Genomic DNA, 26894 nt, shown 5'->3' on the forward strand with positions numbered 1-26894 from the left:
GGGGCGAGACCCTGCCGACCCTGCAGGATTCATCCGTCTCAGAGCACCACAGACAGGTTTTTTGCCACATCCTTTGCCCATCATAGGGACTCAATATAGTTGGATGAATGGATGGATGGAGAATGAATGAATGAGCCTCTTACCCTCCTCCTGCCCCTCACCAGTGACCTGCCCCATCCCACCCTGCTGCACGGCAACGGTTAACCGGGATCTCCAAGGCTTGCTCACTTATTTATTTATTTCCCTATGACTGCCGGCGCCGACCCGTGCCGCCCGAGCAAGGCTCCGTGGAAATGTCTGTAATCGCCAGCACACTTTAGGCATTACTTCCACACCATTTAGGGCTTTCCGCCCCAATAGCTGCTAGTGCATCTCCCTCCATCTCCATCTTTTAGGCTACGTTGGGTGGAATTTTTTTTTAAGGTTTGGTAGTCCCTGAATTTTGGGAATCTGAGGGTTTGAGGGAGATGAGGAGAAAGACAATGCTTTAGAAGGATTTATTATTCTTCTCCCATTGCCTTGGCCCTGCCCCAGCCCTGACCAGGAAAGGCGAAAAAAAAAAAAAAATCAGTTCAAACTGCTAAGAAGCCTTTAAAGATTTTTGTGTTTTCCTGTGCAGGCCTGAGATTGGGTTGCTGATATGAAGCGCAGCTTGGTGGGAGGCTGAAGGTGCTAGAGCACAGTAAAGGTCACTTGGGAAGCGTCCCTCCCCCTAACCACACACCCTCCTCCTCCCACCGTCTCCAGGCTCAGGGCTGGCTCCTCTGAAGGCAGCAGCCTCACAGTAGACCCAAACCCAGAGTGGATACTCTAAGGTAAGACGCACTTGGACTTGCTTTGGAGGCAGAATGAGAACAAGATCTGGGAATCGCTGTGTGACCTCGGACAAGTCACTTAACCTCTCTGGGCCCATTTCCCCAGCTCTAACATGAGGACGATCATACCTTTCTTAGCAACTTGAAGGACTACTCTGAGGATCAAAGGAAAGAATATGAGGGCCCTTCCCTGCCCTCTCAATCCAGGTTTCTTCCATTCCATTTAGTTCCCTGTGACTGCCTTTCCCCCATCCCAGCACCCGGGCAGCTCTGTGTCCACCTGCAGAGGACCCTCAACCAGGGAGAGACGTCTCAAGGCAATGACTGCAGGGGGCAGTCCCTCCAGTGCATACCATGTGCAGACTGTCCCATGTCACCTGCACAGTGGCAACCCTGTGTCAGCACCACACCCACGCCCACTGCATCATAAACAGTAAGTTTCCCAGTGACCCCAGATGTAGGTGGTGAGATCAGAATTCCAACTCTGGCCTTGAGATTCCCAGTACAGTGCTCCTAAGCACTGCGGGAACGGCCTCCAAGAGGAAGCTGGCTGGCTGTTCCCGGGGGCTTAGGTGATACTAAAGGCCTAATGGAATATATATCATAAAATGACAATGGGCAAGAGCAGTCTGTGGTGCTAGAAGTCAGGACAGTGGTGACCCTTTAGGGGATAGGGAGGAACAGGGAGGGACAAAAGGGGACTTCCAGGTCCAGGTGAATTTCTGGTCCTTGATCTGGTATAGTTACACAGATGTGTTCATTTTGCAATAACTCATAAAGCTGAACACCTGATTGTCCACTTCTCCGTATGTGTGCGTAAGTAATATGTTTACTCAAAACAAAACAAACTTACAGAAGCCTGCAGGGACCAATGCATAAAACGCTCCAGGGGTTAATCCATATCACTTGCATGAGGCTCTAAGCTCAAGGCCTTCCTCTCCTGGGATGAACAGTCCCATTTAACAGAGAGGCAGACTGAGCCCCAGAAGAGCGAAGTGACCCACCGGAGCTCCCAGCTGCTGGTGGGGCTCATGCCCCCTCCAGGTTATAGCTCACCTCCCTCTAACTCACTGAAGTCACCCACTCTAGTGTGCACAGGCAGGTGACCAAGACAGGAGGGGTTGCCCTAGCCTGAGCCAGCCGGAGGAAGGCTCAGGACCCAGATGACCTGAGTCCAGAGGCAGGAGGTCCACCCAGAGTGGGGTTGGAAGCTGGGGCGGGGTGGGTGTAAGGAACAACTGCCAAGGACAGGGACTTGTGCTTCAAGTCCAGCAGACAGGAGACTCAGCGAAGGGCCTGGGGTCAGATCCCAGCGGCCACTTCTGAAGGGGACAACTGCTGTGGCTTCTCTAACACTTGGTTTGCTTATGGGCACAGAGGACCAACCTCCCCCACCCTCTCCCACTAGCTCGTTCTGAGGAAGGAAGAGTGGGGTTTGGCTGATGGTGGGAAGAAGACGGCACAGTGGGCTTGGATGGCAGCATCTCGGGGCAGGGCACAGCATGAACATGAACAAAGGCTGGGCAGCAGGAAAGTGACACCCTATAGCAAGGGGCTGAGAACAGGAACGCCTGGAGCTTAAAGTCTTATGCAAATAGAATGAATTTCTGAAATGTAGGGTTTGTGTTGAGAATGGTGGGAGGTGTAGAGATGGGACGGGTAAGTGGGAAAACCTGCCCACACCCTTTTCCCTCTCTGGGGGGCAGGACTGGGAGAGGGACCAGCCTGAGCCCGCAACCCTCCTGGACAAGGACGTGAGCAGGCGTCCGGCTCTTAGTGGCTGGCAATGCCCCACACCCGGAGGTGGGCTGGCCGACTGGGGATGAAGACAGTGATCGGGGACGATTACACTGTACCTAGTGATTACGCCCTGGGTGAAATCTCTCGGTGGCATTATCTCATCTGGAGAGAAGAGCGGGCTTTTTAATAGATGGACAGGCGGGTTCCACTTAAGGTTATTATAAAGAGGGAGAGCCCAGCCCTCACAGCTTCCAGCCAGCACCACAAAGTTGCAAAGTAATTAAAGGCTGCTAAGGAATCAGAGAAATTATAATAATTCCATCAACCAAAAGCTCGCTCGCTCTATTTCTTCCCCCTCCTGGTAGAAAACAAGGTGGGTCAGGCAGCCTGCAAACACATCAAAACAAGCCTATTGTGTGGTGGGCCTCAATGTCACGGGGGCAGCCAGGCCTGTCCCCAGGCTGTTTTGACAATATACTCTGAACTTGTTAGGATAAGGGGAGAGGCTGAGACAGAATCCCAGAGCCCCCAGAAACAGGGAGAGCAGCATAGCAAGCTGGGGGTCGAGCCACACTCGTGGGCACCTGTGACTTGCATTGAGGACGCACCCCGGGTCCAGTGCTCATGGGGCAGCACCTGCACCCAGCCCAGCTCCCAGCATCCAGGCCCCCCTGGGGAACACGGTCCGTGCCTCTGGCCCAGGGATGGGCTCCAGCTCACAGGGTCTGGAAGCCAACTCCCCGAGAATCTTCCCTGGCCACCTGTGATCTTCCTTGGCCACCTGAAGGGTGACCCTGGGCAAGTCTCTTGCCGCCCCTGGGTGTGCTGCCCAGCTATGGAATGTGTGGTTGGATTAAGTCACCTCAACGGTCACTCTGTGCTGGTTTCAATGAGTCTATGTGGAGCACTCTCAGCCTATCACTACTTATTTCTTGATGACGATTTCATTTCTCCCCTGTCATATGTCTTTATTTCATGTTTTCCACACATTTCCTGATTCCCACTTGAGTGTCAGCTTCCTGATCACCAACCCCAGCCGGCCAGCCCACACGGACGGAGCCTGCCTGCCGGGCTCCTTGGATTTCCAAGTCACTTTGCTGAAGTTCTCAGAGACCTTTTCCTAACGATGGTTAATACCTATCAGTTACCAAGCGCTACCTACGTGCGTGGCGCTTCATACACGTGGTCTCAGGGCACTTTTACAGGTCCATGCATCCTTATTTTACAGATGAAGAAACTGAGGCCCAGAGAGGCTAAGACCTTGCTCACGGCCTCCAGTGTGGAATGAGAGCCTACGTGTGCATGGTCCTGTCACAGTGTGCCGCAGTAGGGTCCCCAGGTCACATGGACACAGGTTCTCAGGGTGCAGTAAAGCAAAGCTGTGCCTGCTGCAGGCGGGGCCTTCCCAGCCCTGTTTTCCATGCCTGCCCCCACCCAGGGTGTCCCCCTGCTTGGAGAAAAGGCGTGAGGGCAGGAGACCTGCACCCTTCCCCCAACAGGCCCCACCCTGGGGTGAGGAGACCATTTGAGAGAAAAGGAACTGACCTTGAACACGGACAGACAGACCCCAGGCGCGTGGGGCTGACAGCCCAACGCTGCAGCAGAGCCCCCAGCGGCAGCCGCCGTCTGCCTCCATTTAGAGCTTCCTTATTTAAAGGGCAGGGGGTGCAATAAAAGGGGTCCCAGCTCCTGCCAGAGAATCCCTAATGCCCGCAAGCCGGGCTCTGCACAGCCCCCTGCTTCGTATGCATGGCAGAGGGTCCCGCAGTCACTGCAATAGAATTATATGGGCCCCCAAAGACTTCCAGCCAGAATCGGCGAGGAAACCTATGTAATTAAGAACATTATTACCATTAAAACAAAATAATAATTTTAATTACATCTGGGCTCCCTGAATCTCCTGCTCCCGCACTGTCCTCTTTCCTGGTACTGAGGGTGGAGGAGGGTGTCCATGGGCATGGGAGGAGGGGTGTTAGGGGGGTCACGGGGGGACCAGGGGTCCTCCCCACTGGCTGGAGAAGGGAGCAAGGAGCCTCGCAGTGTGTGGCTGGGCTGAGCTCTCTGGGCCCTGGTTTTGTGGGACTCTATTCTCTCCTCTCCTCCAAGGAGGAGGTGGCAGAAAGGTGTTGACTCTTTCCTGCATGCACAGGGAGAAGGCTGGCATTTAGCCCGTGGCAGGGGGTGGAGGTCACCTACTTCTCACAAACAGTGCTGTGTGCACAATTGGTGACTGAACTCGTGGAGGCCTCTGGGGCCCACTAACCCTGCACACCACAAGGAACGGGTGTCACCATGACCACGCTGGGTCCTGAGCCACAGGGCAATGTCCAGCAGGGTGGTCCTCACTCCGAGGACCAGCTCTGAGTGCAGCCTCTCCACTGGACCCCTCGGCCCGTGCATGCGGTGTGGGCGACAGCCCTCAGCCTTGGCTGGGGGGAGCCTATTCATGGGGCCCAGAGGTCCCAGCTATCTCCCCGACCCTGGCTGGATCAGGGAGTCATCCTGCAACTTGTGACACATCGTAAGCAGGCCATGGAAAACTGCAAAAGCACACATGCAAGGATGCTGAAAAGTGGGAAAGAGTTAAAAGGGCCCTTCCAGGAGGCAGGACACCAGAGGGAAGACGATGGCTCTAGCTGCAGGCGAATCCAACACTGGAGGGCTTGGAGAGGTCAGTGAATTCGCCCTGGCCTCAGCTTCTCTCATCTATAAAGTGGAAAGAATAATTCTCCCCTAACTTGCAGAGGTGTCACGAGGAGAGCCAAAAGATGATGTTATGGAAATAAGTACCCTCAGGATGGTGGGAAAGGGGTGGCCCTGCCTCTCTGCCCTGTGTATCTGTGTCTTCATCGCGACCAGCCCAGAGTGTCGCCCTGGCTGCCGCAGGCTGTGTGCGTAGAGAGGAAGGCTCCAGGTGTGTGTCACTGTGCTGATGGAGGTGCTCGCCCAGGGCACAGAGACATTGCTTGGCCAGAACAAACCGCTCTGGCCCCAGGATGATTTATTGGCCTCCCCTCCAGATCAATAGGCGGGTGGTTACAGATGCAGAGGGGCCGCTGGGCACTGTGGCCCCGAGGTATAAATTAATATGGCCTGTCAAGGGGCTGCCTCTCCTGGCGTGGGCGATGACACGCTCATGAGTGGAGCTGACACTGCGGGGGGAACAGTGGGCACAAGCCAGTGGGAGCCCCCACCCCTCCCCCCATCTGAGGACGCAGTTTATAAATCACGCAACACCTGGTGGGCACGCTGCCCTGAACAAGGGTAGCTGGGGCACTGCTGCCGGTGCCGGTGGGTGCTAATAAGCTGGCCTCTTTGGCCAAGTCCCCCTCTGCATGTTCTGGGCCTCATCTGGCCACCAGTCCAGGGCTCCCCACATGCCACAGTGCAGAGGACGGCATGGCTGGGACCCAGGAACCGTTGGGCAACAGCACAGACGCTCTCAGGGGTCTGGGAGGAAGGTGGGGCGTGGGGGCCATGTGAGCGTGCCCTCTCCAGCCCAGCACCAGGCCTGGCTGCTCCTCAGCCCACACTGTGCCGTGCTCAGCAAGGAACCCCTTGCCTCAGTAAGACAGGTGGTGGGACGAAGCACTCTGCATGAACGCTCCTCGTGTCCCCAAAACCACCCAAGAGGCAGAGCCAGTGGCATGGCTCCGTCCACTTGGGATGTCCATCTGTTCAAAACACACTCAGTGAGCATCATTCTCACGCCAGGCCCTGGGCTGGGCGCTGAGGATGCACAGGTGACCACGCTCGGGCCCTGCTCAGTCCGGTGGCAGAGACAGACGTACAAACGACAGCCACGACCATTCACTGGGCACTCACTCACCCTGGGCCCCGGGCTGAGCCCCCCACACACATGATCTCATTTACTCCAATCCTCACAGCCATGTCTGCAAGGCAGGGACAATTATTTCTGCTTTGCAGGGAGACGTGAAGCTCCTCGCCAAAAGTCACACACCCGGCCTGTCTCCTAATCGCGGCTCCATCCCTTGAGCAGCTTTGGGCCAGTCGTGTAACCTGTCTACATCCGTGTTGTGTCTGCAGAATGGGGATGACAGGAGTGACTGCCCCATGAGGGGTGGTGAGGGCTCAGTGAGATCCCACAGAGCACAGCTCTAACAACATTATTATTATCATAGAAGTGAATTATTTATTTGATTTCATTGACAAATGTCTCCACGAGCACCCTTCTCCTCTCCACCTTCCCACTAGTAAGTAGGTCCAGGGAATGAGTGACTTCCACCCATCCTTATTCAGTGACATGGACAGACCAGACAGTGTGGCTTAGAGCCTGGGCTCTGGCTCTGACCCTGCCTCGGCCAGCACTAAGGCTCAGGCAAGGACTGTCCCTCTCTCAGTCTCCTGTTATCTTGTCCCAGCTCTAGCCCATCCCCACAAGCAGCCTTGTCCCCACCTCAAGCTGGTTTCCTGAAGCCACAGACAACAAGGGTCTGGGCAGGACCTGTCACAGAGACCCAGGGGGCCCACCTCCCGCCTGGCTTTGTTTCCATGAGGTAACAGTGGGGACGTGCAGGGGATACACACCCACACAGCCACTGTCCCTCCTCAGCAGCGTCTCTGATCAAGGGTTAGAGTTCACCTGTCCTTTTGGGACATTCCAAGATGTGCAGAGGCCAAAGGATCTCAGAAAGTGAATGATATTCAGAGATACCATAGTCTCCATCTCTAACAAACTCCTACTCATCATCTAAGGCCCCAAACAAATAGCCCCCATGTATAGACCACAGTGCTTCCATCACGCTGCACACGCACAAACTACCGTGGCATTTAACACATTTAAGTGTAACTAGACTTTCACTTACTTGTCTTTCTCTTTGTAAAATTACCTTCCCTGAGGATAAAGACCTTGGTCTTAATCACCAGCATTTTACTAAATTATACTATGAACCACGAACTGGGATGAGGACCTTTCCTACCTACATCATTATAGCTCTCACAACAATCCTGCAAGACAGATAGATATTGCTGCTGATCTCACAGATAGGAAAACTGGGGTCCAGAGAGGCTAAGCCACCTGTCTAAAGTCACACAGCTGGCAAGTGGTAGAGTCTTTCCCTACCCTGCATATCTAAGTCAGCTTAGAATCCCTGGGCCCTGTTCAGCAGCTATTTAATAAATATTTGTCATGCTCATTAAAAAAAAATAGTGGATCAGATCTGGACTTTGTAGGACAGGCAGAGTTGAGTTAGGCTGAACTCTAGCACTAGTTAGAAAAGTACAGGGTGTGTGTGTCAGAGACAGACACATTAATGGTCACTGTATCGGCCCTCTGGCTGATAGGAGAACTCATGCGGTGGAAAACCAGAAGATAATACCAAAAGGTAAGTTGGAAAGGTAGGTTGAGGCCACGTGGATAAAAGCCTACGCTGCCCAGCTTAGGAGTTGAACTTGGCAGAATGTCAAGGACACAGGCATCCCTGAGACTCCAGAGGGCCCTCTTGACTCCCTGACCCCACGAGCCACCAGGCACACCCTGACTTCTAACCTCACGCCCACCCCTGCCCAAACAGCCCAGCACTAGGGTCACCTCCCGGGGCATACCGGAGGGCTGAGAGGTGACCCTGGGAGGAGCAGGGAGAGGCAGGACAGGGCAGTGCTGAAGGTCAGCAAGGTGGGCACGCGCCCCTAACGGAGGTGCTGGAGCAGCACCGCTGGGCACAGACACAGGCAAACGCGTTTGAGCAAATTGCAACGCCATAAAAGTCTATTACAGCAAATCAAACAGCAGTCAGCATGACAGCCATTAGCCTGAAATGAATACACGGGGACTTAATGAGGTCTGTCGAGGCTGGCTTGGTGAATTAAGTTGCCAATTCTAGCAGGATTTCCCTTTTCTTTACGGACTTGAAAGCATCCACGCTGCCTCGTTAGGGCTTCGACAAGTGAATTGCAGGGCCTTTCACCCTGATAAAATGGATAATTACATGGAGAACAGCTTAGTGAGGGGAGAAGGGGTGGGCGAGAGGGGAACTGAGAACAAACAAACCCAAACACACACCTGCCCGGCTGTTCTGAGTAGGGGCGGGGCGGGGCGGGGGCTCTCAGAGAGGTGGGGGCCAGGGAGGGGTGGGTGGGGTCAGCGAGCTCCTCCTGATGAAGGGGCAGTGCCTGGCCTCAGACGGCCCCCAAACCCCCCTCCCCCCGGCCCCCAACCCCACTCCACCCCGTTCCTGGCCTGAGGAGCCTGGGTCCCTGTGGGCCACAGGTCCAGGCAGGGCTGAAAGTTCTCCTCCAAGATGGGCTGCCCTCAGCACCTCTCAGCAAACCTCTGGAGGGATCCCCCAGGGCTTCCCGAACCTGGCTGTTCTCACTGCCACAGAGGAGTTGGTTTAAAATGCAGCTTCCTGGGCCGGCGCCCCCCAGCCTACTGATTCAGAACTATAGAGCCTGGTCCAACTCCCTAGTCTGATAGCTGTTGGGACTGAAGCCAGCAGAGGGGCAGTGACAAGTCTAAAGTCTTACCCAGCCAGTTGTTGGCACAGCTAGAACTAGAACCCAGCGTCTTGACTCTAGTCTCCCTCTTCCCGCGCTACAACACAGGAGAATCCACTGCTCACCTTGGCCAGAGTCTGCTGGAAACACACCTACTCCAGGAAGCCTGCTGAGATTTCTCTAATCACTTTGGCAGCCCTCTGGCCCTCACGCCTAACAGAGTCTGCAGCGTCCCACCCCATGCCCCACCATTTCTCTGGTTTGCATTGTCACTCTGTTCACGTCCGCAGGGCCTCTGCCACTCAATCACACTTCTCAAGGGCAGAGGCCTGGGGTTCCAGGGAGACCTCAATGCAAGCAGGAAACCTTGGGCTCAATTCTGGGCCAGGGGCCAGTAGATCCTGTGCCGGTACCCTAGCTGGGGCCTGGGCCAGACAGCTAAGTTCCATCTCAGGTGACCACACCACGCCAGGGCTGATCAGTACCAAGCCACCTCAGGTCAGGAGTGGCCCGGCCTCTGTCCAGGTGACACCACATCCCCACTGGCCACACGGAGCAGCCCCAAGTAGGGCATCGAGTATCGGGCCACTGATGTGACCTGGGCATGTTTACACACAAGCAAGTAAACCATGCAGGCCTTCCTCCAAGGACTATGTGTCCTTTGCAGCCGGCCCCTCTCAGCCTCCCCTCCCCTCATCAGATGGGCAGGAGCAGGCCACTTTATCCTGCCTGCCCTTCATCTTTATTAGATAAGGAAGACTATGGTCCAGAGAGGTGAAGTGACATGCCCAAACGAACCCAGCAATCTGGGAGCAGAGCAGGGGCTAGGCCTAGGGTCCCCTGCCTCCAGTTCTAACTCTGCCATTCCACATCCCTGTGGCCTCCCAGGTCTCTGTGCAACGAGAACCTGGCTCGGAGCCGAGCCCACAGCGGACGCTCAATAAATATTTGTTAAATAAATGAATGACTGAAGAGGCTCTCTCCTTGGAGCCAGAGGCCTTTGGAGAATCCCAGGGGATTCCTGCAGGGTTGGGTGTTGGAGGCGACATCTTCTGGAGCAGAACAGAGGAAAAGTCTGGCCCTGGCCCAAGGGCTGGGGGGGAGGGATGCGACCCCGCGTCCCCTTGCCAGTGCTGCTGCCTGCTGCCCCTGCGAGGGAAGACAGAGGGCGGCCATGCCTGCCAGGATGGCAGCTGAGCAATGGGTCCGAGGCTCATTAACTCTGAGCCGTGCCCTTGGTTTCTGAGCCCAGGCCCAGAGTGCAGGCTGGCACGTAGAGGCCCTTAATTAAATTAGGGAGACTTCCAAATGAGAGAGAGCTGGAGCCAAGCTGCAGTCCCCGGGCACTCCGGCCACAGCTCATGCCCCCATGCTTAGGACTGTCCCACCCCTCCTGTCCCACCCCAGACAGGCGAAGGGCACAGCGCCTCTGCTGCATCCCCACCCGAGGATTTGTCCTTCTCTCCATCAGGCGCAACAGCTGAGTAACTCAGGCCAGGGACTGGGTCTCGTGAGCTAGATCTCGTCACCCTTGAGGGAGTCTGAGCCTGCCCTGGAAGTCAGGAGGTTCAAAGTCAAAGCTTGTGCCCTGGGGCAAGTCACTCCCATGAGGAGCCTCATACATGAATTGATATTCTCTGAAAACCCTTTTTGTTCCCTGACCCAATGGCTGATAACATAATGGGGGTCAGAATTCAAATGCCACGGTGCCAACCTGCTCTTCCAGAGGGTTCTGTCACCTACTGTTGCCATCCCGACCCTTTACTGCTGCCCTAAGGGACACCCAGTTAGAAGCTCTTTACCCACCACCTACAGGGTCTTTGAACCGCTAACTGCCAGTGCTGTAAGACTGCCATCAGCCTCCCAGGTGAGGGCCAGTAAGTGATGAGAACCCTGGTGCCATCGGGCACCAGCAGCCAGCTTATTAACGAACCGTTTGTAATGCAATAATTTGTACTTCTCAATTACCAGCAATGGCTTGATTTTACACGCATGCACTCATGCAAACATGCTCAGAGTACACACACCAGGGCCAGGAGACAGTGGGGGCGAGTGCAGGGCTGGGGAAAGGCCCTTCCTGGAACCGCAAGCTCACTGTGTCCTGGGGGGACCTGATTTTGGCCAAAGCGGGAAGGCCTGGTGTCAGGCCTGCCCAAGGGCCACACTTGTCTGTAAATGGAAGGTGCGACACCTGCCCCTCTCGACTCCTGTCCCACAGCTGACCCCAGCTGGAGCTGTGGGGCTCAGCCACGGCAGGCCCTGTCTTAGGCACGAGGCTCCACCAACCCACTGCAGGCCACCGTTCCTGTCCCCAGCCTGGCTCCCATCCCCAGAGGTGCCGGCAAGGTCACCAACCTGCCCAGGGTTGACGCCGGGGCTGAGGTGTGGGCAGGAGAAGAGCCGGCGCGCTGCCCTCTCCCCAGCTGACCCCCCACCTACACCCCGTGGCCGAGGAGCAGCAGCCCCCACGCTGCCAGGTGCAACCCCGGCAGCTCCTACCTCCGGGATGCGGACACTGTAGGGCTGATTGTGAAACGTGGGCGCATTGTCGTTCACATCTCCAACCTGGATGTTCACCTTCCGTGTGATCACCTGGTGACAGAAGGGCGGGGAGTGAGTGCTGCCACTGCCTCCGGCCTCTTTCCACCCCAGGGGCAGTGCCCACGAGCATGTCTCCCAGGACAGCAGGGGCCCGGGCACACTCACCCCCTGGTGGTCGCTGACGGAGAACTCCACTGTGAACTCCGACTTGGTCTGAAAGGACAGGGAGGGAGGGGAGAGGGCAGAGTTAGAGAGGCGTGCTGAGGTCCTGGGTCCCCGGTCCTAAGAGGGGGTGGGAGGGCTCCAGTATTTCCCCGGAAACATGCCTGCCTGGGACCAGATATCCAAAGTCTTCCCTAAAAACTAGCGTTGCCCTTTGGGTTGGGGAAGTAGGTGTGGAATATGGACCCTTCTCTTAAAAGAGCAATAAAAGAAAGAAGTTAAGCATCTCGGTATCTTGGCTCTGTCTCTAAGTTGCTGTGTGATATTGAGCAAGTCACTGGACATCTCTGTTGCCCCTTCATCAAATGCAAGGAGAGGGCATTGAGGTTGAGGTTGTGTTCAAATCCTTATCCCAATTTGCTAAGGGCTACCGTGCCATCAATCCCTGCTTCTCTGGAAAATGTCCTTTGGGGGAACATTTGGTGGGGGTGAGGGTAGCCATGTACTCCCCACGGAGCCCCATTCTACAGAGGATAAACCCAAGGTCACTGTCTTTCTTGTCTATCCAATATTGCCCCTTGCTCTGAGAACCCCCTCAGCATCCTGTTCTAATCCTAAGGCCAGACATCAGCATTGGCCCTTGAAGAGAGACACCATTCAGGCAGGAAGATGCTTCTTCAGAGCCAGAATGGGGTCTCAGAGGAAGGCCCCTAAAAGATGATGAGCCACCCTTGCCCCAGGGTCTGCTCCTGCCCCCAGGAAAGGACTGGGGCAGGGGTACAGGCACGTCATACCTCTCTGTCCAGTGGCTGCCGGAGCCACACCACGCCAGTGTCAGGCTCCACAGCAAAGAAGCGGGAGGCCTCCTCCCCAGACACGCCAAACACCAGGGGGTCATTGTCCATGTCTCGGGCCAGCAACTGGGTCACAGAGGAACCTGGGGTAGCCAAGGGAGAGAACAGACGGCAAATATAGGAGGTCAGCTTCATTCCTTAGCACTTTGCTCAGGTGGCTGAACTCCTAGCAGGCAGCAGCCACTCAACAACCTCCAGCAGGTCCCCGATCATCACAAGAACCCCTGTGCAGCTTTGGGCTCTAACCCAGGCTCCCCACCCTCCACCCTAGCCCACTTGTCATGGCCCTATTGATGGCAGTAGCAGGGAACCATCATTTACCATGTTCTGAGTACATGAGGGACAGCTGCAACTTTTGCCTAACTCCTTTTTCTGATTTTAGTTTGAGGACCCCCCTCTCTAAGTGGCTCAGATGAGGTTAGGCCAACATTTCAAGTTCTACATTCCAAGATGGGCACATAACTCAGCCATAGCCAATCAGAGGATTCCATTTCCCAGGTCACAATGATTGGTTTAGGAATGAGCGCGTGATCCAAACTAGCCAATCAAAGCCAGCCCTGGGACTTTTGCTGGAACAACTGGGAAAGAGGAGCTCTCTTTCCACTGGGGTTGCTCAGTGACACCACTGGCAGCCATCTTTGGTACCACACAGGAAGGGCCTGCCCTAGAATGAGGCCAACCAGGAGGAAAACAGAGCCAAATGGTGCACAGAAAGGCAGATTCCTGATGGTTTGAGAGTCTGTAGCCAGCTGTGCCTGATATTAGTTCCACCCTCTGGACTTCTCAGCTATATGAACTAATAACTGTCTCCTCCCACCCAACCCGCCACACATCTGACACCTTTTCTTTGGCCTAAATCAGTTGAGTTGTCTTTTGCAAATGGAAGCACTTTTTCTAATTCAGAATACTTTGCAACACGTTCTGGCATTCGTTCAAGAGTGACTAGGTGCTGGCCTTGTGATAAGCACTGGAGTACACAGAGCTTAAGAAGATGTGGCTCAGCCATACGGAACTCCAGTCTAGAACCGGGTGACAAGCTCTAGTTCCTATCCTCAAGAAAGGGATTGGGAGGTAGGTGTCATCCCTCACCAGGAAGCAAAGCCTGGGGCAGAGGCCACCATGGCATCAGGATGCTTGGTCTGTACGTTGCCTAAGAAGCATCTTCTCCCGGAGTTCATAGCTCCCGGTGTAGTTTTCAGGCAAGGTGACCAACCACCCTGGTTTGCCTAGGACTGAGGCATTTCCCAGCCCATGTGCTAAAACCAGGAAGCCTCAGGCAAACTGGGACAGTTGGTCACCTTAGTTTCAGGAGGTCCTTAAACCCCCATGAACTATACACAAAATGTTATGAGTGTACAGCGTGTCATTTTCTGAAAATAGTGAATCTACAGTCTTCATCCAATCCTCAAAAGGGCAGTTAGATCAGAATCATGGCCTCGGGCAAATCACTTCTTTCAAGGTTTCAGTTTACACTATAAAATGAAACAGACATCTTATTCCCCAAATATTGACTCACATATTTACCAAATTGCTCAAAGATTTGAAAGAAAGATTCCAAATTCTAGACATTTTATCTAGAAAAGAAGGCTAATGAGCTTTTGTAAGTGAACTTTTAAAAAGAACAGTTCTGGCTGGGTGTGGTGGCTCACGCCTGTAATCCTAGCATTCTGGGAGGCCGAGGCAGAACTGCATAAGATTAAGAGTTCGAGATCAGCCTAAGCAAGAGAGAGACCTCATCTCTACTAAAAATAGAAAATATTAGCCAGGCATGGTGGCACATGCCTATAGTCCCAGCTACTCAGGAGGCTGAGGCAGGAGGATTACTTGAGCCTAGGAGTTTGAGGCTGCAGTGAGCTATGATGATGCCACTGCACTCTAACCAGGGCAATAGAGCAAGATTCTGTCTCAAACTAAACAAACAAATAAATACATAAATAAAAATAAAAGAACAATTCTAACATGACAATGATAGCTAACATTTTTGAGCCCTCATCATAAGGCAGGCACTGAGCTAAGCGATTTCCACGTACTCTCTAATTCTGTCCTCACTGTTATTCTCCCCATTTAACAGGGCAACAAAGAGTGAAGTAATTTACCATGGCCTCATGCTTAGTGAATGGCTGAGATGGAATCCACATGCCAGGCATTTGGGGCCTAGAGCCCACATCTGTTTCCAAACCTCACACATCTCAACACTTGAATATGTGAACTCAAGATTTAGGACTTGTGTAGATATAACTCCATCAGACCCTAACCGGAAGTCCAAAACTTGGAAGAGGAAGATACTGGGCATTCACTGGGCCCTTATGATATGCTAGACTCTAGGTCCATTCCCATGGGTTCTCTCTTTAACCCTCCCAGCAAGTCTGAGTGGTAATCATTATTCTACCCATTTTATAGATTAGAAAGTTGAGGCTCACAGAGGCAAAGCAGCCTCTCCAAGGTCAAGCAGCCGAACAACAGAGGAAGACATGGCAGCATCCAATGCAATAGGAGGAGGTGAGAAATGGGAGAAGGAGGAGTAAAATCATGGAACAAAGTTGGAGCAACCTCAGAACCCAACCTTCCCATTTTAGAGATGGAGAAGCTGAAGGCATTTAGCAAGTTGCCCAAAGTAAGATGGTGAGCAACAAAGTCAGGACTCAAACTGAAGCTTCCAAACTCCCAGATTCCCAGGTCCATGCTCTCTCTAGATGGTGCAGGAGTGGGTGCGTGAAAGTCATAGATAAACCAAGCACATCTTCCCAAAGAATCTGCATTGTTCAATGACAAACAATAGTTTTATACTAAAACAAACAGGAACATATTGGGAGCAGAATGTCACATTTATTTTTTGAGATATAACCTAAAGCTGTAATAGAATTTCCAGCCTCCCACCCCGACTTCCAGGAATAAACATTTCCTTTCCATTGTCCTCAGGAGACCTTTAGTGGCAAAGTTTGAGAAACACTGAGCTACTTCCCAGTGCCTTGGGCAGATTCCACATGGGGATACTGAGGCCCATAGGTGCTCTGCTTGTCCACAGTACAATGAGTCCGTGGCAGTCTGCAGGCCCCTGGACTGCAGACCTCACCTGCCAACCTCCTTCAGGCCCAGCCCAGGTGGGGGATGTGGGGCCAAGCTCCCGGCAGCCAAGGGGACGGATTCTGGGAAGGCCACACTGGCCCTCCGGCCAAGGCTGCACAACTGGGCCCAATATCCCAAATGGCTCTCTCAGCCCTGACGTTCAGGTCCTCCCAAGAAGGGGGGCACTGGGCAGGACAGGGATGCAGCCATCAGCTGCTGTCACCCACCCTGTAATTTCCTGGACTTTTATCCATTTTCCCCTCAATTATGTGCTGCTCAAAATGGTCCTTTTTGGCTTCCTCACGGGCTCTTGCCTGCTCATGCCTTCTTTGTGTCCCAGGTAATTGCTAGTGACCTTTTCTAAGTGTACTAATTAGAGGTGCTGATTTAATATTATATTTAAGATGAGACGCCCCGCAATTTTCCAGCTGGGCTCATGCTCCCCCACCCAGCACTGTTCCACCGCTCTGCAGAAGCGCCGGCCCTGGATTCTCCGGGAAGCAGGGCTCCTTCCTCCTCTAGGGGAGGCTTCCAGCAACCTCTGTTTGTTTGCACCGTTCCTATGGAAATGAGGCCAATGCGTGAAGTTCCCAATTCCAGCCCAGCGCCCTCAGCAGCAGACACTGAGGAGAACCACTCCTGGCGGGGTGACCCTGGGTGTACCTGCCACACACTAGGTTTGTTTCCCACCTGATAAACAGAGAGTGCCCCTTGCATCTGGGGGCTGTAGGATATCCCTGGAGTTCTTTTTTTTTTTTGTGGTAAAATACACATCACATGAAATTTACCACCTGAACTATGTAAAGTGTACAATTTAGTGGCATTTAGTACGTTCACAATGTGGTGCGACCATCACCACTATCTAACTCCACAACATTTCATCACCCCCAAAAGAAACCACATACCCATTAACCAGTCACTCCCCATTCCTGCCCCCACCCCCAGCCTCTGGCAACTACTAATCCACTTCTTGTCCCTAGGAGTTGCCGATTCTGAACCTTTCGTATGAACTGAATCACACAACACGTGGCCTTTTGTGTCTGACTTCTCTCACTTGGCGTAATGTTCTCAAGGTTCATCCACGTCACCGCACATGTCAGCTCTTCACTCCTTTTTACGGCTGAGTAATATTCCATTGTGTGGATGCAACACGCTTAACCATTCTTCAGTTGATGGACATTTGGGTTATTTTCACCTTTTGGCTATTGTGCATAATGCTATTATGAACATTTGTGCACAAGTTTCTTTTGAACACCTGTTTTTAATTCTTCTGGGTATGTGCTTACGAGTGAAATTGCTGGGTCATATAGTAATTCTAAGTTTAATTTATTGAGGAACTGCCAAATTGTTTTCCACAGTGCCTACATCATTTTACATTCCCACCAGTAATGGACGAGGCCTGGAGTTCTTTTTGGTGGTAAGGAGGATGCTCAATGCTTCACGGGGGCTGGGGTGCCCCTTTGTGATAGAGATGGGAGCTGGGTGGGCCCCTGTAGCAGGAGCTGTTGGCCCCCTGCCCAGTACCCCCAGCACATACCATTTCCCCAAACACAGCTTGGCGTCCACCCGCCAGCCCCTGGGACTCTGCCTGAGGGGTTCTGGCCGTCGGAGACTGCTGCTCCCCCAAACAGCATAGGCTGGGAGGGCCAGTGAATGGGAAGCTCTTTTAGCAAAGCTCAACCAATGACTGACGGACGACGGAAGATAAAGATGAGAGACCCAGCTCTCCTACCTCTCAAAGGCATAACTCAGTGGGACGTGTTCTACACTGGCTCTCGGAGTGTCCCAACAGATTAATCTCCAGTTGCCACAGTGGTGACATGGTTGACAATGCATCTTTACGGCTTCCTTCCCTTCCCTGTCTCACATCCTCACTCCCCTATCTGGGTTTCCTGTAATCTTCTCCCCAAGTAAACACTTGTACTTACATCCTCATCACCAAGTCTGCTTCTTGGGGGGACCCAAACAAGACACCCTCTAAGATTGTGCATTGGAACCTCCTGCAGAGCTTGTTACAATGCAGATTCCCAGCCGTGCTGGGAACGGTGGGGTTGGCTGGTGGGGAGCCCAGAGTGTAAACTTTTGAACAGCAGCCCCTACTCTCCCCGCAAGAGACTCTTGTGCACAGCCAGATTTAGAAGTGCTGGAGTTTGTTTATAGCAGAGTGATATTCAAATATTTAACAATGGGCATAGCACAAGCATCAACCAATCACAAAAAAACGCTGGCCATAAACAACTGGACCAGTAAGTACTGCCTGTAAGTCAGCCTGGTTTATGGCTCACATTTGAGATGCAGAGAAAAGCTCTTCCAGTCCCAGGATGATTTAAAGGCTCAGTCTCAGGGCTCCTGGCTCAATCGGTGCAGTTGGAGGATTCTGCGCACTTGGCCCCCTGCCCTCAGGGTTCATCCCGCTAGACTAATCCCTTCACCACTCTACACCAACCCTACCCAGGCTGGGCCCAGTCTAGCCTCATGGTGGAAAGCAGAACATGAAAGAATTTAAATCATTCTACATCTATGTTCACAGCAGCATTAGTCACAAAAGCCAAAAGGTGGAAGCAACCCAAGTGCCCACCCATGGACGAATAGGGAAGCAAAATATGGTATATGCATACAATAGAATATTATTTAGCCTTCAAAAGGAAGGAAATTCTGACACATGCTACAACATAGATAAAGCTTGAGGACATTATGCTAAGTAAAATAAGCCAGTCACACAAAGATGACTACAGTACGATCCTACTTATACGAGGTACCCAGAGTAGTCAAATCATAGGGACAGAAAGTAGAGTTGTGGTTACCGGGGCCAGGGGAGGGCAGGATGGAGGACTGTTGTTTAATGGGTACAGAGTTTCTGTTTCCAACATAAAAAGAGTTCCTGAGATTGGTTATACAACAATGTGAATGTACTTAAGACTATTGGACCATATGCTTAAAGATGGCTAAGATGGTAAAATTTATGTTACGTTTATTTTACAATTTAAAAATTAAATAAAAATTTATATCAGACCATGTCCAAGGCCCAAGAGATCTAGCCCAAGATAGCACATCGTCTGCATCTCACAGGCTCCCTGGGCTCACCCCTCTCTGCCCACACAGGCCGTCTCTCTGTTCCCGAATACACCAAGTTCGTGGCTGCCTCAGGGCCTTTGCCCTGGTTGTGCCTTCTCTGGGAATGTTCCTACCCTAGGTCACTACCTGCCACTTTTCTAGTATTCATTTCTCAGGTCAAGAGTTACTGTTTTGGGGAGGGCTTCCTCAAATTCTTGATCAGACGGACAGAGTCTAGCTAACAAGACACCTGGTCACCCAGTGTCCCCACACCCCAAGTGACTGTCTTCACAGTCCCCTCTCGGAAAGGATCTGTTTATCCACTCAACTTGCTAACCAGCTACTCCAACCCACCCTGCCTGCCACTAGCACACCTGTGTAAGCTCCATAGGAGCAGCGGCCTGACCTGTCACATTCCCCGTCCTATTCAATGCAGGGGCTGGCACCCTAGAAGCACTCAACAAATAGTCATTGAGTAGACAATGAGTCCTGCCAACTGTCTAGAGAGGGTAGAAGACACCTCCCAAAAGTCACGAAGATCTCTGAGCTTGATGAGAAGAGAGTGGATAGCAAGTTAATTCTTAATTATGTGCACTAATGGATGGGTAAAAGCATGGCTAATTGAAACTTAGTAATGCCCAAACCCACAGCACTTGGCTTTGGACGCAGGTGGAATCATAGCTGTGCAATGGCTAGGGGCGAGTCTCTCAGGAACTGGCCCTGTACCCTATCCTGGGGACTGTGTACCCTCTTCTGAGAGCTGACTCCCCCATCCTGGGGCCGTGGACCCCAACCCGGAAGCCAGGTAGGGATTTGCTCAGCAGATGGCAAAGGTCCCGGGGAGGAGCAGGGCTGGTGACCCGTGTTCCACCGTGGCCTCATCCCTCAGCGGCAGGCCGTGTCTCTCTTCCAGGCAAGGGGCGGACAATCACAGCTTCCTCGGGGGCCCTGCTGGGCCCATGCTGATCGCTGAGATGACTGTTATTGCTATTATTATTGTTATCTGCGAGAGGGCGAGGCTGGGATTGGTGCTGTGGCCCTCCTGGAGAGCTGTGGCTCTCTGCCTGCCAGACGAGGGCTGGGCCAGGCTGCAACACTTTTTATTTTTCTGGATGGGAGGAGGAGGAAAGCTATGTTTATTCCCAAAACACGGAGAGGGTTCTGAATAAGGGTAAGAGAACACGCCGTGCTTCGCCCTTGTGGCAGCGTCCCTCCTAAAGCACACCTTTGATTGTACCACCCCCTGCTCAAGCACCTGCCATAGTTCCCAGAGAATTAAAACCGAGTTCCTTGCCATGGTGTCCCACGCTCCTCCCAACAGGGTCTCAACCTCCCTGGCTACTCACATTTCCCGCTGCAGCCCTGGGCCCAGCCTGCCAGACCGCGGCTGTCATCCCGCAAGCACACCCTGCCCTTGTGGCGCTCCCGCACCTCTGCTGCTGCCGCTCCTTCAGCCTGGAAGCCCCCCCCACCACTGGCTCTCGAATCCCAGCCAACCCTAAATGCATGCCCCAAACACCACCTCTACCATGAAGTCCTCTCTCCTCTCTGCTCTCAGATTCATTGCCTGTGGCTCTGCACAGCAGGCCTGAGGCCACCACCCCTTGAAGGCAGAGGCTGTGTTCTGGGCCATGCTTGGCAGATCTGCCTTCTCCTCTTCCTCACTGCCCCCCGCCCCCCATGATTAACTACTGGTCCTCTAGGGGCCAGGGAGCTGGCCAGGCACATCTCTTTATCACACAGACCTTACTAATCAATCATAGCACCCTTTTCTGTTCAATCTATATCAACTTCAGAATCCTTCACAACACTGGGTTCCACGCATCCACCATAATCAATCCCACAAGGCATGGCAAAGCAAATCTTTTGCAATCTGTGACCTAGAAGGACTTCACACCAGCCATGATCTACTGTCCCTTCCCATCCAGGGGCCAAGAGTCTAGCATAGCAGTCTGCCTCGACCAGGTTCTGGAGGGACAGATCAGCCTTGGAGCCTACAGGCTAGCTCAGAGACAGGGACGAGCTATGGCTGAAATGAGAACCAGACAAAACCCCTTCTCATTTTGGGGAATGGGAGGCAAGGGCCCTGGCTGGGAGAGGGCTGTGCCTCGGGGAGTAGCTGGGCCAAGGAGATGCAGACCCCAACCCCAAATTCCAAGGCCATGGGTTATGACCAGGGTTTTCTGAGAATAACCACTCCGCATCCCAATCACCCCCACTATGGCCATGTGGCCTGACACACAGCCCCCACCCCATCCCACCTCCTCCTCCTGGTCTGACCTTGGTCTCTGCCAGAGCCAGGGGCTTCTCCTTCCCCCTCCCCCCAGTATGGGTCTCCCAGAGCCTGCACTGGCCTTGGAGCCTGCAATCTCATTTGTCTCTCCTCTGGGACCAGACAGGCCAGTTAAGTGCCTTGATTCCTGGGGATAATCTCATCATTTGTCTTAGGTTCCCCCTCCCCACTCTCCTGCCTCTGGCCAGCCTCCTTCTCTCTAATCCCCCCTGGGTCCTGAACTTGGTTTGACCTCAGGGGAGCTGTTATTTGTCCCAGGCTCTGCCTATACCCTCCTGGGAGAAGCCAGAGGGTATGCAGCCAGATTGGACTCTGGCCCCTTCCCTCCTGGGAGGCAGGTGGCCTCCAAGCCCGCCCTCCACTGACCAACACCTTGCCCTGGATAAAGGGAACTGTCCCTGTCTCTAAAACCCACGGGCCATTTTCACACCCACTCTCTCCTGCAACTCCGTCCACTCAGAGTAGACGCATGAGCTGACTGGGGAAAGGACGCTAGCATTCATTAAGCGCCACTGTTTGCCAGGCACCACGCTCAATGGTTTCCATTCACTCACTCTGTCATCTACTTCTCACAGGGGCCCTGCACAGAGGGGTTACATCCCTGCTACACAGGTGAGAGCACTGAGGCTCAGAGGGGTAAAGAGACTTACCCAGGGTCACACAGCCAGGAGGTGGCAGAGCCAGGATTCCAACCCAAGTCTGCCTGATTCCACCGCCTTCAAAGCTTTTCCCGCAAAGACTTTTATCCAAGGCCCAAATCCAGAAACTGAACACAGCCTTCTTCTCATCCAAACAACTAACCCCTGTGGGGGCTGCCAGGTGGCCCTGGACGCTGGGCTGGAGGTGAGCACCCTTGGGGCAGGGACTGTGGGGGGCGCTCCTCCAGCACGCTGGCTTCCCACAGCCCCCTTACCACCCGCCAGCAAGATGCCATTCTCGCCTAAGAGTCAGAAGAGGGGCTGCCGCTCACCCGGCAAACACACGCCTGGCCGGCCACCGGCGGCTCCAGGGAAGAAGGGGGCATTAAACAGAGAAGGACAATACAAACCAGGGGTGCTGGCGGCATAAACATGGGGTACGTGTGATAGTTTGCTACACGCACACGATGTGCGAGGATCAAATCAGGGTATTTATTGCAGGATTGCCATCACCTGGAACATTTATCATTTCTTTGTGTTGGGAACATTTCAAATCTCTTCTCTTTTGAAATATACAATAAATTATTGTTCACTATAGTCACCCTACTGTGCTATCGAACACCACAACTTTTTCTTTCTACCTGTGTTTCTGTACCTGTTAACCATCCCCTCTTATCCCCCGTCCCCATACACTTCCCAGCCTCTGGTGACCACAGCCTACTCTCTCCCTCCGTGAGATCCGCTTTTTTAGTTCCCGCATGTGGGTGAGAATGTCTGAAATCTGTCGTTCTGTGCCTGGCTTATTTTACTGAACATAATGACCTCCGGTTCCATCCACGTTGCTGCAACTGACAGGATTCCCTTCTTTTTATGGCCAAATAGTATTCCATTTTGTCTACGTACCACATTTTCTTTATCGACTCATCCTTTGAAGGACACTTAAGTTGATTCCGTATCTTGGCTGTTGTGAATAGCGCTGCAGTAAACCTGAGAGTGCAGATATCCCTTTGATATACTGATTTCCTTTCATTTCACACACACCTTTTTTAAAATTAATACACCCAAGAGGAAAGATCAGATGTTGAATACCAATAATTAAAGGACCTGGTCCTGACTCTTAGAAACCTGGAACTCTTCTGCCTCTAGCACAACATAGCAAACAAGGGCCGTCATTTGCTGAGGGCTGCCAGGCCGGGTCGCAGGCACTAAGCCCCGACAACCCTGTGCATGGGCTTGGGGCTGTCTGCAGACTTGGCACTTGTAGAGCTGTGTCCCTGCCCTTTGTCTGGTCCAGGGACTGTGACCCTCAGGACAAGCATTCCATGGAGTCCAAGGACAGGGGGTTGGAAGCTTGGGACACAGGAGAAGCTTCGGGAGCAAGGCAGCCTCAGAGAATGCCCTCTCTTAACGCTGAGAGAATCCGCCAGGCATAGAACTGACGTGGCTGGCCCTGGTTCACGCTCAGCTAGAGCAACTGGCTGTGTGACCGTGGGCAAATCATTCACCTCTCTGAGCTTCCCCTCCTCCCCATGAGGGGGCTGGTGTCAATGGCCAAAGCACAGAGGTCCTTGGGTTGAAGGGTCATGTGCCCATGCCGGTCCCCAGGTAGGTCACAGTTTCTGGGTGTCACATGGAGGTGTGCAGCAGGAAAGGCCTGGTGACAAGTGCAGGGCTACCCAGCTGAACTGCTAACAGGTGGTGGAGCTGACACTTAAATTTGTCCCCGAGCTCCCTACACAATGTTCTTTCTGCTACACCACATCAAGGTCCCGTCCAGTTAAAATATCTGCAATGTTAAGGTTCTGTCTGCCACATACTATGCTCAGGGCAGGTGCTTAGCACTAGAGGACAGAAGGGCACAGACCACCCAGTCCTGGCTCTCCAGGGGGACAATGTGGTTGAGGTACTCAGAGAATGAGCTACCACACAGCCAGCAGCCAGGGTCCATGGGAGACTGGATATTATTTTCTGCCCAGACACAGCAGCCTGAGCATGAAACAGCCATGAATAAAGGGGCTCTGGAATGTTCTGTCCGACCTTCCTGAGTCCTTGCTGCAGCTCCCAGGCCCACAGGGGCTGAAGTCCTGTCTCAGGGCTCGGAGAGCCAAACGGTAGTTACCAGATTTAATAACAGTGATAATAGCGGGGTGGGCGTGTTTTCCCCTCTCCTGAAACTTTTCAATTCAGTGAATTGTTCAGTTAACTTTACAAAAGGAAATGTGGAAAAATGACGGCAAATTGAACTTGACATTATCATTAAAATAAACAGAGCACTGCAGGCCATTAAAAGCTCACAAGGAGATTATCCAAACACTAGCCGGCACACGCTGGCTCCTTCCTGCTCAGAAGCGACCCTGGCACTCCTCTCCTGCCCTGAGCTCCAGGGCGAAGTCGCCACTCACACTCCCCGTAGCTCAGGAGCGAGGCTGTGCTTGTGTAACCCATCACAGTCCCCTGGATGTGACCATGGGGGAGGGCAGTGGCTGGCTGGAGGGTGACTCTCCACAAACAGGCTGCCACCTCCAGGGTGGCCTTTGCTCCTCCGGGCCTCCATCCCAGGGCAACAAAGGGTTACTGCAGCCCAGGGGGCCTCGGCCCTCGCTGCACGTTAGAACCACCTGTAGCACTTTTGACCCCAGACCACTTACCTCAGAATCTCAAGGTATGAGTCAAGCATCAGGATCTGAAAACAAACAGAACCACCCAAGTGATTCAGATGGGCTGGGAAGTTGATATCTGGGGCCTTGGTGATGTCTGAGGCTCCTTCAACCTTCAGGACGTGTCTGGGAAACTACGGCGTAGGAAAGCCTACAGGTCAGTGGTTCCCAAACTTATTGGTGCATTGGAATCACCTGGAGCTCTCAAACTATACCGTGCCTGTGTCAAATACCCTCAAGGTGGCGGTTAATTGGTCTTGGGTCCAGCTGGACTTTGGAAAGTTCTGTGTTGCTACTGTGGAGGAAGGGTGGGAACCACAGCTACAGGGAAGCCGGGGACCTCAGCCAGGTCCCCACGTGTTCATACTCGTGGGTCCCTAGCTGCAGTGGGGCACATTCCGCTTAGGCCAATCCACAGGCAGAGCAAAAAAAAAAAAAATTATTTTCTCTGTTGTCCCTTCCCATGTTCAAAATTTTCCAAATCCATATATATATATAAAGTTAATTGGTGGCTTTGAAGTAGTGCATCTCAACCTGATTTCATATTACCATCACCTGGGGAGCTTCTAAAACTAAGGCTGCCCAGGCCCCACCCTGCAAGGATTCTGTTTTAATTAACTGGTCTAGTGCAGGGCCTGGGCACCAGTGTATTTTGTTGTAACTCCCCAAGTGATTCCAGCACGCAGCCAAGTTGAGAACTGTTGGGTTAGGGTAGTAATCCCCAAATGTGGGCATGCATCAGAATCACCAGGACAGCTTGCTTAAAACGCAGGTTCCAGGGCCCCTCCCAGAGTTACTGATTCAGAATCTGCAGTGCTAGCAAGCTGCCAGGTGATGCTAATGCTGCTGGTCGAGACCACACTTTTGAAAACCCTGGGCTAGAGCTTCAATGGGCCCAGGTCCTAGCCCTTAAAAACTCCCTTCAAAGATAACTTGGTTCTAGGGAATCTGGACCCCGAGGCCTGACTTCAGAATCCTGTCGCCTTCTGCAGTCCCACTGTCCACCCCTTAGCTAGAGACCCAACCTGACTTCTTACCTTTCCACAGCGGAGAAAAAACTACGAAAGGTGCAACCAGAAAAGCAGGTGAGAAAGACACCCTTCCCTCAGCCCGCCTCTCCTCCCACCCTCCCACCTCGAAGGAGGCCAGAAAAGCCCCTCCAGAAATCACTTCCTCTTTGAGGAGACTCATAATTACCCACAATGATCACAGCACCATTCATTTTGCCCTAAAATTAATACATCACGTTGAGAACGATATCGCACTAATTTATCACAAGATTTATGAAACTTGCACTTTTTCTAATGAGATTTATGCAAATGCTGCTCTAGCCTCTGTTTGTGTTTTTAAAAGTTTTAACAGGGAAGCAGGGGTCCAGCCCAGCTGGCAGAGGCCCTGCCCCCACGCAGGGGCTCCGTGGTGGCCCCTGCCCTGGGAGGGCCCAGGCCGGCAAGCACCTTCAGCCTTCCTCCTCCCTACCCCCAAGTCCCATCTCTCCCCAGGCACAGCTGCAGCCCGTCCTCCCATTGGGCTCACCTGCTGCCTTAGGTGGGAGGCAGTTACAGGTGGTGGGGCTGGGTCTCTCTCATCTAATTGAGGCCTTCCAGGTGCTCAGACTCTGGGAACAACTGCGGGGTGACAGCATCCTGCTAGCCCGGGTGGAGACTAGCATGAGGCAAGCACGACATCCAAGACATGCTCAATCCAGGTGCTGCCTCATGCCTGCACAAGTCCAAGAGGACTTCATGAATTTCTGTGCCCTGGGCAACTGGCTTGCCTCACCCTAGTTCCAGTCTTGCCAGCATTTACTGAGCATCTACTGTATGGCAGGCACTTTGCATGCACAACTTCATTTAATATTTACCACAAACATGTGAGGAAGGTATTTCCATACTCAACTGAGAAGACTGAGTCTCAGAAAGGTTTAGCAACTTGCCCAAGATCACACAGCTAGGAAGAGGTAGAGCCACGATTCAAGCCCCAGGACTGTCTGACCTTGAAGACAACATTCTTATCCAATACCAGCCCCAAACGATTCACAGAAGGCCTTCCCTCCACTGGGGGTTTAGTTACACTCCACATATAGGGTCACATCCTATATACTCAGGTATCCAGAACATAGAAGAAAAGCAGGAAATTCGCCCCAAGGCTTTTGAGTAGCTAAAAGTCATGGCACAAAATACGTGCACTAGATTTCAAGCTCATTAAGAAAAAGAGAGGTGGTCAGATCCTCACTCAGAGCCTGTTGACTCTTAGTTTACATATAATTATAATGAGGTTGATGCTTTGTTGTTTTCAATTCATGGTAATCTCTGGCAGGTACACGGACAATAATAGGAAGCAAACAACAACTTCTGCTCACAAAAGGGAAAGATAAAAACATTCTCTCAAATGTGAGAACTTAAAATCACTTGAGTCCCTTCACTAGCTCCTATCAGTGACAATGCATCATTATATTAACACACTGCTATTCGTGGTGATACGTTCAATGATGTGCCAACAAAGTGCCGAGTGGTAAGTCATCCCTGTGTGAGAAAGTAGGTATATAGTAGATCTTATGAATATTCCATGCAAGTCATTATAATTAAAAAAAGATTTCGTGCTTAAAGGAAAGCTTC

At 52.7% G+C, this 26894-nt stretch overlaps 1 protein-coding gene across 1 annotated transcript in view; it reads right to left on the reverse strand.

Annotated features, from left to right (window-relative positions):
- The window catches only part of LOC123650386 (cadherin-23-like), a 294848-nt gene that overhangs the window by 173117 nt on the left and 94837 nt on the right, over positions 1-26894 (reverse strand). Inside the window, exons 4-6 of the mRNA XM_045569214.1 lie at positions 12509-12651; positions 11718-11765; positions 11511-11603 (exon numbers count right to left, since the gene is read on the reverse strand). Of these exons, the coding sequence (XP_045425170.1) occupies positions 11511-11603; positions 11718-11765; positions 12509-12651 (284 nt within the window). The remainder of the gene's footprint in view (positions 1-11510; positions 11604-11717; positions 11766-12508; positions 12652-26894) is intronic.

This window comes from Lemur catta, chromosome 14 (assembly GCF_020740605.2).
Source record: "Lemur catta isolate mLemCat1 chromosome 14, mLemCat1.pri, whole genome shotgun sequence".
Lineage (NCBI taxonomy): Eukaryota > Metazoa > Chordata > Mammalia > Primates > Lemuridae > Lemur > Lemur catta.